The sequence below is a fragment of the Podarcis melisellensis genome, assembly GCF_964234715.1.
Source record: "Podarcis melisellensis genome assembly, chromosome: 14".
Classification (NCBI taxonomy): domain Eukaryota; kingdom Metazoa; phylum Chordata; class Lepidosauria; order Squamata; family Lacertidae; genus Podarcis; species Podarcis melisellensis.
Genome location: NC_138546.1, coordinates 425,821 through 439,291, shown reverse-complemented (window position 1 = coordinate 439,291; position 13,471 = coordinate 425,821). Strand labels below are relative to the sequence as shown.

At 53.5% G+C, this 13,471-nt stretch overlaps 2 protein-coding genes across 2 annotated transcripts; one reads left to right on the top strand and one right to left on the bottom strand.

Moving 5' to 3' along the window:
• Positions 1-5,162: 5,162 nt before the first annotated feature.
• LOC309356701 (hemoglobin subunit alpha-like) lies at positions 5,163-5,976 on the bottom strand. Its single transcript, XM_081888301.1, has 3 exons — positions 5,792-5,976; positions 5,478-5,682; positions 5,163-5,368 (listed from the first exon to the last, which is right to left on the bottom strand). The coding sequence occupies exons 1-3, from the start codon at positions 5,884-5,886 to the stop codon at positions 5,240-5,242; spliced, it is 429 nt and encodes a 142-aa protein (XP_081744427.1). The 5' UTR covers positions 5,887-5,976; the 3' UTR covers positions 5,163-5,239.
• A 2,840-nt stretch (positions 5,977-8,816) lies between these two features.
• LOC309357262 (hemoglobin subunit alpha-A-like) lies at positions 8,817-9,568 on the top strand. Its single transcript, XM_081889398.1, has 3 exons — positions 8,817-8,942; positions 9,050-9,254; positions 9,350-9,568. Exons 1-3 carry the CDS (start codon positions 8,848-8,850, stop codon positions 9,476-9,478), a joined length of 429 nt encoding a protein of 142 aa, XP_081745524.1. The 5' UTR covers positions 8,817-8,847; the 3' UTR covers positions 9,479-9,568.
• The last annotated feature ends 3,903 nt before the right edge of the window (positions 9,569-13,471 follow it).

The following is a 13,471-nucleotide window of genomic DNA, read 5'->3' as shown; positions in this document are numbered from 1 at the left end:
CCAAGAACTTGTGATCACTTGGCACTGCCCTCACGACAGACTCATAGGATGGTATGTATCTGTCTACTCAAGGTAGCAAAGTGGCTTGGGGGCAAGTCATATATATGATGGAGAAGTTGGAATGATAATTTTTCAGTCAGTTGCCCTAACCTTGCCTGCTCTGCTTGGGCACTGTGAATGTTTCTTGTAGCCAATTTCAGCTTCTGAAGGTGTTCCCCTTAGAATTGCACAATGCTGCTACTTGTGTAAATGCAGGCACACTTTTCACAGTAACACAAACGTGGCCTTTTCCACCAATTGCTAGGAAATACATGTCATTTCAAAGAGGAGCTGTTCTGGACAGTTCTATTCCGTTTTTCTTTTCTGGGGAGGGTAGTGATGTCATCATTCAAGATTGTTAAATCTTCTAGTTTCAACCCTTCGCCTGCACTGCTCAGCTGTTACAAACTTCTGAAAGCTAAAGGGTACCCGGGAAAGAACAGGATGCTAAAAGGCTATGCCCACCTTGCCCCAAATACCTTCTGAGCATTTTTTCTTTAGATACTTTGGCAGCGGAAGATCAGATATGGGTCAGGAAGAAATGAGATCAGAAATGGCTCTGAAACTTGCGCATCTTTCTAAAGAGGACTTTGAGCCCTTCTATGACCTTGTAAAACAATTACAGAAAGATTTAGCAGTGGAAAAAGGAATTCAGCCTTCAATGTTTTTAGAGATAAAATAAAAATGGAATTGAAAGACTTGCCTACGAAATTTACTGAACTGCCTGCTTCAGCTTTGGATTTAGGAATATGCCACAAACCCACCATTAAAAGACTCACTAGAACTGCATCAGACTTGCAACTTCATGTGGAGTCCTGGGAGGATAGGAGTAGAATGGATAATTTATGACTGAAAGGAGGAGCTCCGGAAAACAGGTATGAAAGCCCTTTTCGTTAACTTTTAAGCGTGAATGCAAACTGCATACAAAGAATGCATGAGGCTTTGGCAACACCCCCCGCCCCCCCCCCCCCAGACAGCAACCCTGTGATAAAATAGCAACAATTTTTATTATTTCAGGGCAGTTCACAGGATAAAATTGCAATATAAAAACACAAAATACATAATCAAAGTAAAGCCAAAAACAACCCAATAACACCCCCCAACACATTTTAAAAGGGCAAAGGCTTGGTTAAAGAGGAACGCTTTTGTCTGGTGCCTAAAGGTGTATAATGAAAGCGCCAGGAGAACCTTCCTGGGGAGAGCATTCCACAAGCGGAGAGCCACTGCAGAAAAGGCCCTGTTCTGGTGTTGCTACTCTCCAGACTTCATATGGAGGAGGCATATGAAGAAAATGGCACATTCCTCCTTCAAAGAAGCAATTGAGAAAGTAGCAAGAGAAGGAACGGAATTTAACATGGAAGGGAAGAAAGTCCACTACAAAAAAGAAACCTCAAAAAATACTACCCTACATGCTGCTGGGGTGGAATACAGATGGGGCTTCCCATTTAAACTTATTTTGCAGATAGCAATACTGATAGGGCTCAGCTAAAGGAAAAGTGTTGTATATGCGATATAAGACTGTGACACCAGATGGCGCTGTGGAGTCCCGTCTTTCCCTGCCTGATTTCCCTGTATGAGTTTACAACGCATTTAACTTAATCGCTTCTTTGACGTCTGTAGATCCAGCCATCGTCACCATTCTGGCTGAAGCCAAACTAGCTTTGGGAACAATTGGAGTTCCAATACACAGAACAGGTGGAGGAGAGAAACAGGCAATATGGATGGCAAGGGAGGTCAAAGAGAAATAAGAAACCCAAGAGTTTCTTAAAGAAATTAGAAACATCATTCTTCTGCAAACTGACTGGTTTGACTTTTAATTTTTATAACTATATCTCATATATTATGCTAAGTGAAGAAAATGGCAAGGAGTGAGTGAAGGAAAGCTGAAACTGGCATTCTTTTATCTTTGCAAGAGAAAATTCAATACCCTTAACATATTGAGCTGTTTGAAGTTGGGGCAGGGAGTGTGAGCTGTCTCGCCCCCTGTGCATATGCCATGCCTGTGGACTTTTAAATGTGATGCTCTGTTGCACAGGTGTATTAAATTCCATATAAATTTAAACAGTGAAATCTCCGAAATGGAACCAGCTCTCTTTGGTAGTACCAATAATGCTGAAAGATGTAACTAAAGTAATTAAGAAACTTAAACCATACAAGGGACCTTGAATCTCTTGAAAGGGTAGGTTGGATTGGTTAAAATAATATTACCACATATATATATATGTTTCAAAGCCTATCTATTTCAACAAATACTCTAAGGATATGGCAAAAAAATAAATGAATGTAAGCTTGAGTCATCACAGTAAGAGACCTGGTCTGCACCTACCGTATTTTTCACCCTATAGGACGCACTTTCCCCCCTCCAAAAATGAAGGGGAAATGTGTGTGCGTCCTATGGGGTGAATGCAGGCTTTCGCTGAAGCCTGGAGAGCGAGGGGTCCAGGCTTCAGGAAGCTAGCCGTGGGAGAGCTGCGCGAAGTCGCACAGCTCTCCCAGGGCTAGCGGAGAGCTTGCCTGCAACCAGAAGCTTGGGGCGCGCTGAGCTCAGGACGCCCCAGGCTTTGGGCTTCGCGCAGCTCTCCCACGGCTTGTGGATAGCAGCCTGTTCTGGGGTCAGGGGAAGCTCGGGCTTCCCCCGCCCCAGCCCAGCACCTGCGGGGGAAATAAAATTTTTTTTCTTTATTTCCCCCCAAAAAAACTAGGTGCGTCCTATGGGGCAAAAAATACAGTAACTGTATTAAATCAGCTTTCTCAGTGAAGGGTAAATGGGTCTACCATACCATGATGTGGCCCATATATAGAATGTCATTAGTATGATATTCAGTGTAAAAGAGAAGACTTGGATGCAACTGAAATTAGATGAACCTGTGCAACACAGAATATCAGGCATCCCATTTTCGAATAACAACAAAACTTTTGTAATGATAACAAACCCATTTGTAAAAGCAGAATTGGAGATCTGGCGATCCTGGATATAAAAATCAGCACCACCTCTACGTATTTTCTTTGCATTGCACCCCTCCTTCGACACGTCTGATAGAAAACTGATGGATATGAAATGGAAAGAAAAACGCTTGTGCAGATTGATTCACTTTTATAAAAAAGATGTTTTTCTCACAGCAAATTATGGAAAGAATTGAGGGTTGTAATGTGAATTGGCTATCAGGTGACACATATTATCTCAAGCCCAACAGCTGAATCTCAAGCAATTAGACCTTTCACATTTGAAAAAACTGATTCTGAATATCACTGAACACCCCCACCCAAAAACTAATATCGGTTTTATGCAAAATACTCACTGACATAGCCATTGAACAATGCTTGACTATTAAGCAAAATTGGGGAAAGGACCTAGGCATAGAAATTGTTCCATATGTCATGGATATGTGCATAGCTGTCACCCTTCCCTTTTGGGGGGGAAATTCCCTTATTCCAGCGCCGTTTCCTGCTGCTATCCCGGATTGTTAGATATCCCGTAGACTGTCCCCGGGACAGGTGAGGCTGCTGACCCCTTATTTCCAAATCTGAAAGTTGACAGCTATGGATATATGAATTTGTGCAACCATTTTGGGAAACTGCATTGGCAGAAATAAGCAAAATTACAAACCAGGATGTACATTGCAACCCATGTCTAGGTTTATTAATAATATTTGAATATACTCAAATTATCACAAGAGGGACTTGCCACTTTTTTCTGGTAGTGGCAAGATTGCCTATAGCATGAGACTAGAAAGGAAGCTCACCTGTAGATCACACAGTGGAAGCAGAATGTATAAACTGCTTTATCTGAGAAGCTAAGAGAATACATGCCCTGAACCGATGCTTCGGATATGGGTGGTTTTGTTGAAATATGGCACCTTTTTCTATAAAACATTCAATTGAGCTTCTCTGACGGCTGGCGCCCGCAAACTACGTGTATGGATTTATGGGAGAATTTGACACTATAATAGTCTTCTGCTCTGGGGGGGGGGGAGAAACCAATTGTTTTGATCATATTTGTGTTTATATTCTTTTCTTGAAAATGAATAAAATGCTTTAAAAACCAAACGTGTTTACCTCCCCCCCCTGCTTTTCCCTTCGGGGTGGGGTTTGGATGGTCGCCCCTGCCCCCACTCCATGGAGGTGGGGAAAGAGGAGCGGGCCCCCTCTCCTCTCTTTGCGCCAAAGCTCAAACTGGCCTTTGCACCTTCTTGGGGCAACTGGAAAGGCGGCGGCATCAGCATTCGGCCACAACTGGCCTTTGGTCCCCATCGTTCTCCTTGAGCCGCTGCTTCCTGGGGGGGTCCTGCAACCCTCGCACAAAGCCCCCCCCTGCCCCGGAACTGGAGAAGTAGTTGACACCCAGGGTTGGCCTCCTTATCTGTGTCGTCCTCGCCCCCCCCCCAAGGCCTGCTGCCCCTCCCCGAGCGGTTGTGCCTGTTGCTGCCTGGGTGGGGTCCTTCTGCCTGCCTGCTGCTGGGTGCAGATAGGGAAGGAGGCAGCGCCCCCCCCCATTGCCACGTGCCTTTCCCCATTGCTCTGGCCATCGCGATCTCGGAGGACTGGAGCCTGAGGCGCCCCCTGCCTGCGCGGAGACCTCCCTGCGCCCTTCTCGGCCTGCGGATGTTTTTGGGGGGGCTGGCCTCCCCATCATTGAGCGGAAGCAAAGAACACCTAGGATGGGGTGGTTTGAGCAGCCTCCCTTTCATGGGCGTAGCCAAGAGGGGCCAGAGAGGGGCTGCCCCCCTAAATCAATAGAAATCAACATAAATGCATAGCCAACGTGGGTTCTGCTCCCCCTAACAAAAGGCCTACCCCCCCAACAAAAATCCCATGCCCCCTTTACTGCAGTGCCTGCATTGCAGCGGGTTGGGCTTTATGACCTTTGGAGTGCCCTCCAATTCTGCGATTCTATGCTGTTCTCTCTCAGCACAGGGGTGTAGAGGGGAAAGCCGCAGGCTTGCCGGTCCTCCACTTCCCCGAGGCACGGAAAGGCTTGATGGTGAATAAACTCATTTATTACCCAGTCTTCACCATCCGGTCCCGGGGCAATGTGACATTCATTACGGACCGCCTCGAGGGGAGCGCCGTCGAGGGCCGTCCAGCCCCCCCAGCCGCCCCCCAGAGAGGTGAGGGCGCAGCGCTGCAGTTGAAAGAGCCCATAGCTTTATTAGGAGGGAGAAGACGGGGAGGGCGCCCGGGCGAGCCGGTCTTGCCCTGCCTAGCGGTGGCAGGAGGTCAGGACGCGGGTGACGCTGTCCAGGAATTTGTCCACGGAAAGGAGCAGCGCCGGGTCGAGGGAGCCGCGGCTGTGGGCACCGACGGTCACCAGGATGCAGTGGTTAAGGCACTGTGGGAGAGAGAGGAGAGGGCCAGCGTTAGAGAGAGAGAGCAGGACCCTGGGTCGCCCGACGGGGAGGGCAGCGGGCGTCCGGGGCAGCCTCGGGGAGCGCACTCACCTCGAAGCTGCTGGGCGACACCCGCAGCTGGAAGGCGTGCAGCTCGCTGAGATGGCCGAGGGCGCCGGGCAGGTCGTCCAGGTTCTCGACGGCGCAGCTGAGCGCGTCCACCACCTTCTTGCCCAGCGCCTTCAGCTGGGCCGAGTCCGGCGAGAGGTCGAGGTGGTGGAAGTAGGTCTTGGTGGTGGGGTGCGCCGCCATCAACCTGCGGGACGAGGACAGGATCAGGCCAGCGGCCTCGCCGTCGGGGTTCCAGCCTCCACCCACGGACGGCAGACCTGGGGAGGGTCCCGGAGCCGGCGGGGAGGACTTACCTGGTGAGCACCTCGACGCCCACGGCTTCGGCGTGTCTGCTCACGGGGACCCAGATGGCCCGCACGCGCTGCTTGTCTTCCTCGGTCAGCCCCATCTTGGCAGTGGGGCGTCCTGGGCTCCGCGAGCGCAGGGAACCAGCCTTTAATCGGCGCTGCGCAGGGGGCCTCCGACCCAGAGGTCCCGCCCTTCACAGCTGCGTCTGGGCGCCGCAAGGAGAGGCCTTGCTTGGGCACCCATAGCTGGCTGAAGGCCAGCAACGCGCAAGAGGCCCGGTGGGGACGTGCGTGGCGCCTGGCTCAGTTTCTTTCCCTGTTTTCTAGCGCTTAGAACTCAGCCCCCCCTTCACCCCCAAGTCGGTGAATTCGTTTATGGGTCATTTTTATCCCTCCCTTTCCAGCAGACTGCCGCTCCAGGCGGCTAAGGCTCAAAGGGAGATGCATCAGAAGGGCAAATCAGGTGGACCCACAGACCACCGTCGAGGCCACTTGGAGCCCGCGGGCGCCTGCTTCTCTCCAATGGGTTTTGGGGACCTTCTCCGGAGGGTAGTCGCTTACGGGGGCTCTTGGGTATGCCTCTGCGAAACACCCCGGCGCCCCCGTCAGCCTAGAAACTCTCCGGGTGACCCGGGCCAGTCACAGTCCACCCAATCCGCTTTGAAAGCCTTCCAAGTTGGTGGTCGTCACTGCCTCTTGTGGGAGAGAGTTCCATGTGCTGCGTGAAGAAGGACTTCTTTTTCTGTGTCCTGAATCTTCCTGCATCCTGCTTCGTTTGGTGTCCACAAGTTCTAGATTAGTGTGATAACACAGAGAGAGAAACTATTCTCTAGCCGTTTTCTTCATGCCATGCGTAATTTTATAGACTTCTATCATGTCACCTCTCCCTCGTATTTCCTGTAAAGGCGTAACCCACCCAGAGGGTCCGCGGAACAACTGTTCCGGACGTCCCGTTTTTGGGGGGTCGTGGTCTCCGGCAAGAGCACAGCGCCCCAAATGCACGCTCCCGCCCCTGCCCGCCCCCGCTGCTTCCCTCCACTGATACCTTAAAGCTTCGCAGGGCGCCCTCCCCGAGTCTCTTCCGCAGGTGCCTTCAGCCCGTCTCCCGCGGCCAAGCACCTTGGATCACCCTTCCGTGGAGAAGGGGACAAATATCCTGCAAGGGCCCCCCTTCTTTTAAATGCTGCGTTAGTTTAACCCAGGAATTCTGCTGCCACTCACCGTTCTGCATTCTCACGGACGTTTTTTGCACCCACTGTGCCGCCCACAAGCATGCACGGAAAGAGTGTGCGTGTGGATAGGAATGCAGGTGCATGCAACCCACCCTGGACGCCTGTCATAACCGCTACGGTGTTGGTGAAGGGCGTGGGGGACACACCTTGGTTTAAGTCCGCGGCAAAGGCCTCAACTTCCAGGAAAGTCTTGAGGCCTCCACTCCTCGGCACGTGGTGACTCTCCATTTGAGCTCTTCCTTGCCCGCCTTGCTCCGTAGATTATTTCCGGGAAACCCCGCCCCCCCCTTCCTTAAACCAGCTTTTTATTTCAAGTATAAAACTGGAATGAATAGAGGCTTCGTGTTTTGGTTTTGGTTTTTTCAAAAAAAATTATTGATTTTCCAAATTTATAACAAATAGAAAAAGAATATCAAACATACAAACAAAGAAACATTTATATTAACTGCAATAATTCCACTTTGTTAACCTTGTTAGATGACTTCCTCAAATCCCTCTGGCTGAGTTTCCATATAAATTATTGTAGCAGTTTTCCAAAACTATTTTCACATAAAATTTACTTAGTCAAATTAACATCTATCTTCCTTTTCATTTAAACTTTAAACATATTATTCTACAACACCACATATTTAAATCCTAGGCCTATCTGATATTCACAAGTAATTTTATTTAAATTGAAATATATTAAGAAACCAGAAGCCTTTCTACTTGGAATAAAAGGTCTGGAATTGCCCAAGAAAGAAGTCAGATTGTTTCTGTATGCCACAACTGCAACCAGAATTTTATTGGCCAAAAATTGGAAAGTACCAACAGTGGAGGATTGGCAGATGAAGATGACGGACTTTTGGGAGCTAGCTGACCTGGCCGGAAGAGTCCGCGACCAGAAGGAGGAGGAGTACCAAGAGGAATGGAAGAAATTTAAAGATCATTTAGCCAAATATGTTAGAGGCTTGGTGTTGGTTGCTGTGCTGCTGTTTGTGTTCCTTGAGACCCACCCGGAGAAATCTGGTCCCAGTACTTTGCTGTGCCGGATACCAAATACTGCATAACGAAGGACATCTGTTTAATGCCCATCTTGCCAAACTTCCAACAAAGTGAGAGTGACCCCCCCACACACAAAGGGATGTCCCAGGCAGTTGCTAGGTATGCGTCAGGGACGCATCTGGGTGGGTGACTTGGGCCACCAATTGGGAACCCCTGGTCTACAGTATTCCAAGTGTGGTCGTACCACAGATTTGTGGAATGGCATTATGATGATAGCCACAGTTTTATTTTCCAATGCCTTTCCTAAGTTTACTCGGGAGTCCTCGGAGAGCTACCTCGCGGGGAGGCCAAAGGACAAAATGTCCGCATTCAACTGAACTGACTGCTACCCTTCTCTGCCGCCCCCGCCGCCGGCTGGTTTGCTGCGCGAAGGAAAGACCCATTTGACACGGTTTGGTTCGGGCCGGAGCCCCGCGGGGGCGGACGAGGACCTCATCCTGGCTTTCTGGAAGGCACCGTCCCTCCCATTTCCTCGTGCGCCTCCGCTACGCGCGGTTCTAGGGAAAGAACAATGGCCGCAAAGGGGGTGTCAGGACTAGCAAAGGAGGCGGGTCATCGCCCAGGGAGAGCCCGACGTAGATGCCCGGCAAGGCCTGTCTGGGGGGGAGAAAGCGGGAATTGCGGGGAGGCCGTTCGTGCGCTCCCTCCCGCATCCTAGCACTAGCCGTAAGAAGCGATAACGCGGGGAGAAGGCGGAGGCCGAGGGAGAGGCCCCAGGCGGGGCGGGGCGCCCTCAATAAAAGGGCCGCGCGCGCTCCGACGGCACCGGAGACCGGAGCTGCCAAGATGGTGTTGACCGACGACGACAAGAGCCACGTGAAGAACGTTTGGAGCGAGATCCAGGCCCACGCCGGGGACATCGGCGCCGAGGCCATCACCAGGTAAGTCCGCCCCGTCGGGCAGGGACCCTCTCCCGGGGACGAGGCCGCGGGCCGGGCGGGAGCCGGACCCTCGTCTTCCTGCTCCTCTCCTCCTCCTCTTCCCGCAGGATGTTCGCTGCGCACCCCACCACTAAGACCTACTTCGCGCACATCGACGTGAGCCCCGGCTCCGCCGACATCAAGGCGCACGGCAAGAAGGTCGCGGCGGCCATCGGCGAGGCCGTGGCGCACATCGACAACATCGCCGGCGCCCTCGACAAGCTCAGCGACCTGCACGCCCAGAAGCTGCGCGTGGACCCCGTCAACTTCGCGGTGAGTCTCTCTCCTCCCCGTCGGGGCTCTGGGGCGGGCGGGATCCCTGCTTCGCTCCGTCCGGGGCCCCGTCTAACGCTCCGCCTCTCCCGCAGCTGCTGGCCCACTGCTTCCTGGTGGCCATCGCCGCCCACCACCCGGGGCTCCTCAAGGCCAGCACCCTCGTCTCCATGGACAAGTTCCTGGGCCGCGTCGGCGTCGTGCTGACCTGCAAGTACCGCTAGGCCCCACGAAGCCCAAGCCCGCCGCAGAGGAGCCGCCTCGACGCCGCCCTGCGACGCCCAAAGCCCACAATAAACCTGCTCTTGACTCTCCCTGATCTCTCGCGTCTTCTTGGGCTGAGGGGGGGGGGCGGGAAGAAGGGTGAGGGAGACCCCGGGGCCTGGACGGCTCTGGCGAGGGAGACCCTGTCCCGCGGGATAGTCCCGAACTTGGCGCTCCTTGAACCCGGGGCACTTGGACCGAGTCGCCTGCTAGGTGGGAGCCCTGAAAGAGCGCAGGCACGCGTGGCTTTTGCCCGACGGGGGCACAGAGTCAGCCCCAGGATCCCCTCCACACCCGCACTGAGAGGGCACGGAAAGAGGCCCGCAAGCAGGAACCCTGCCTGGGAGGGGGCGACTCGGGCTCTGGAACCACCGCCAGTTCCTGAGATCAGAGGACCCACCAGAGCACTGGGGAAGGGCGCATGGCGGGGGGGGGGGGGGCTCCCTCCCACCCCTCTATCTGCTCACAGCAGCCAGGAGAAGGAGCCACGCCCAGGGCGGGTCGGGAGGTCTGGGGAGCAGATAAGCAGACACACAGGGTGCCAACATCTACCCCAACTCCAGGAGGCCTACGGGGGGGGGTTAGGCCTCTGCTATCTCTACCTTGGCTGTGACGCCCCCCTCCCTCCATGTAGTGCGGCCTCCTACCTAAGGGAGCCGCGGGATTTTCCACGCATTTTCCGCCGGAGGTAGCGGCGGACACGGGGGGGGGGGTGGGCTTGAAAGAGTAGACACCTTCACGGAGGCTAAGAAGACTATCCAAAGCCACTAGCCGCGGCAGCTGTTTCCAACCTCCGGTGTCATAGAACCATAAAGAGACCCCAAGGGCCATCTAGTCCAACCCCGTCGTGGCATGCAGGTGTCCGGGGCAGGACGCCTTTGAAGAGCAGTTGCTGCGGAGCCCCCCTGGGGAGGGCATTGCTCTGGCTTCCAGATCCTGCAAGCGGATCCTTTTTCCCTGGAGAGGAATGTGGCTGTGGGAGCAGAGGCGGGACCCCTTCTTTAGCCGGGGGTCTCTTCCAAGGCTGCCCCGGCCAGACTCCTCTCTCTGGCAGGGCCTGGAGCCCCACCGAGCGAGGATTTTGCTCCAATCGGCCCAAACCTAATAGTAATTGTGATTGCCGCGTTCCTTTATTTTGCAGAACTCCTCCAATAAATGCTGCCTCGCGAGGGTGCAAGCAAGCAGCAAAGGCTTGGGCTTGAGGGGGGCGGCCGGGGGGGGGCAGCAGAGGAGGAATGAGCCACCTTCCTGGCGTCAGCTGTGTGCCAATATTGTTGCAAAGGCCGGGGCCTCTTCTTCTCTCTGCCGAGCGGGGGCAAGTGTCCAGGGGGGTCCAGGGCTTGCGCTCCTTTGGGGAAATGGCGCGAGGTGGGGGCCGTCGCAGCTTCAAGATAAGCGGTCTATCCACTTATTCACACCTTCAGTCTGCTTGGGGGGGGGGGTCCAGATCCTACAGCGCGGTCATCTCAAGCGGGGTTTGTTCCTCGCAGCAGCAGTGCAGCCGGCGAGTCCAAAGCACCTCTCCTAATTCTGAGCCTCCTTTATTCGGTTGCATCCTCACGGCTAGTTCTTTCGACGCTTTGAAGTACTGATAATTAACACCCCCCCCCAGGAGTCACCTAACAAAGGAGTTCCCCTGACTTCATCAACACTTGTTGGTTGGCTAGGATTAGAGGCTGATACACACAACCAGGACATTTACATAGTCTGAATTAACTCTTCGCATGCTAATTGCTGATGCTCAGAAGCAGGTACACACATTCCAATAAACACGGATCTTGGTTATATTCTCAAAGTCTGACACACAGTCTTCACACATGAACACTAATTAAAACACCTCAACCCCCTTGCATGATTTATTTGTTAAGAGAGAAACATATAAAGGAGAAAAGTGACCCGAGTCTGCCTGAGCATCTTCGGATATCATTATTGATCTGGAAGGTTATGTTATCTAGTCATAAAAGCGTCTCCAGAAAAGCTGCAGGCGGATGGCAATATGACTCCGCTGAAAAAGGCATTTGCTTTCTCGCACAACGGGAGGGCGGGGGAGAAGGATAATTAATGAATAAAATATACGCTCCTACGCATCTTAAACCCATCAACACTCTTCATGGAGAGACAGCTGTAGAGGCGACGTGGGGCGTGTGATGCAGGGGCGGTGCAGGATTTGGCCTCCACGAAGCTGTGCCACTGTAATTGCTGCGGCTGCCACCATGGCAACAGCAGTGGGCGGGGGGGGGGATGCAGCCCACGGAGGCTGGATCTACTGCCCCGGTGGATCTTGCTGCCCAAAGTGGTCACTTCGCTTTGCCACCTGGGTTTTCTCCCAACCCTTCCCTGCCCTCACCCCGTTGCAAGCCCACCCCGCACCCCCGGGCAGGAGCCTGGCTGCCCAGCGCTGGTGGCAAAGGACTGCCCAACGCGGAGAAGAGGGGGCCCACTGGGCTGGCAGGGGCCACCTCGGAGCTTCTGCCTGCAGTGGTGAAAGGAAGGGCGCTTAGCCAGGAAGTTTGTCCGGAGCGAAGCCTCCAGAGGGCGCCACTGAGGCTCTTAGCCCGTCAATCGTTTGACTGCCTGGGCTTCTCCATCGCCCCCTCCTCTCTTTCCCAGGCACCCTCCCCTGAAGCCCCCAAATCCCTCCTGCCCACCCCCAAGGAGATGCACGAGCCAGGGGCTCCCCTGCTGAGGCGCCTCGGTCGAAGCTGCTCTCAGTTGCGCAGCAAAGCCCCCTCCCGGCTCCCTCCAGAGCATCGGCGTGGGGGTGTCTTGCTCAGGAGTCACTCAGGAGAGGCAGGAGGTCAAGCTAAGTACGAGGGAGGTGCCTCAGTTTCCCTTTTGCTGTGGCCCTGCCCCACGGGACCCCGGTTTTGTTTCAGGCCACCCCTGCTCGGTTCCATAAACTCCTCCCCAGCGCCCCATTCCAAACCCTATAAAAAGCGTGACTCAGAACGGCGGTTTGTACGACCTACTAAGGAAAATAGGACACAAGGAAAGAATACACAATGAAATAAAATTTAAAACAGCAACAATTAATTGCACGTTCATTTGGGACCCAATTAAAACAATTTAATTCATTCAATAAAACTGATTAACTTGATCCAGTGATACCAGCTTTAAAATTATAATGCTATAAGTTGCTATACATTATATCTCCTAATATTGTAAAAAAGCATACTTAAAACAAAAAACACTTGTTGTTAACAAGTAATATTAATGTGGGCTGAATGAGGTAACTGTTAGGTGGATTTATTTGTAGCTGGAATCCAAAGACTGCTCGCTAATGGTTCCTCATCATCCTGGGGGAAAGTGAGAAGGGGGGGGCGTAGGGTTCTGTCCTGGCCCCTTGTTGTTCAGCATCTCTACAAATGACTTGGACGAAGGAATTGAGAGGGTGCAAATGTGCAGATGACAACAAACTGGGGGGGGCACCTAATGCTGCGGGAAGACCGACCTTCACAGAAGAACTGGGCCCCAACGAACACAATGAGTTTCCATAGGGACAAATGTCAGGTCCCGCACTTAGGCAGGAAGAAGCAGCTGCGCGAACAAAAGACGAGGGGGATACTGGCCGATTCTAGCAACCGAGCATCGCTGTCTCCAGCCACGAAGGCGGAGCCGAGCCAGACTGGCTATTAGCCATTAATCGCCCTTCCTCCTCCATGACTTGGTCCCACGCCCCCCTCTTCTAAAGCCGCTCAAATTGCTGGCCTCTCCTGCGGCAGCGAGTTCCCTAAGTGAACCGCGCGCCGCCGCGCGATTCCTAGCAGCCGCCTCCCGTGCGCCCCCTCTCGCCGCCTCCTCTCCGGCCTCCCTTCCCCGCGGAGCCCGCTCCGTCCGTCCCTTGCTGGCGATGGAGGGGCCGCCCCCGGCGCGGGAGAGGCGGCGCCAGGCCCTCCCTCCGGGGCGGCTCCCTCTCGGCGGGCGGGCGGGCGGGCCGGCCTCCCTGGCCCTGG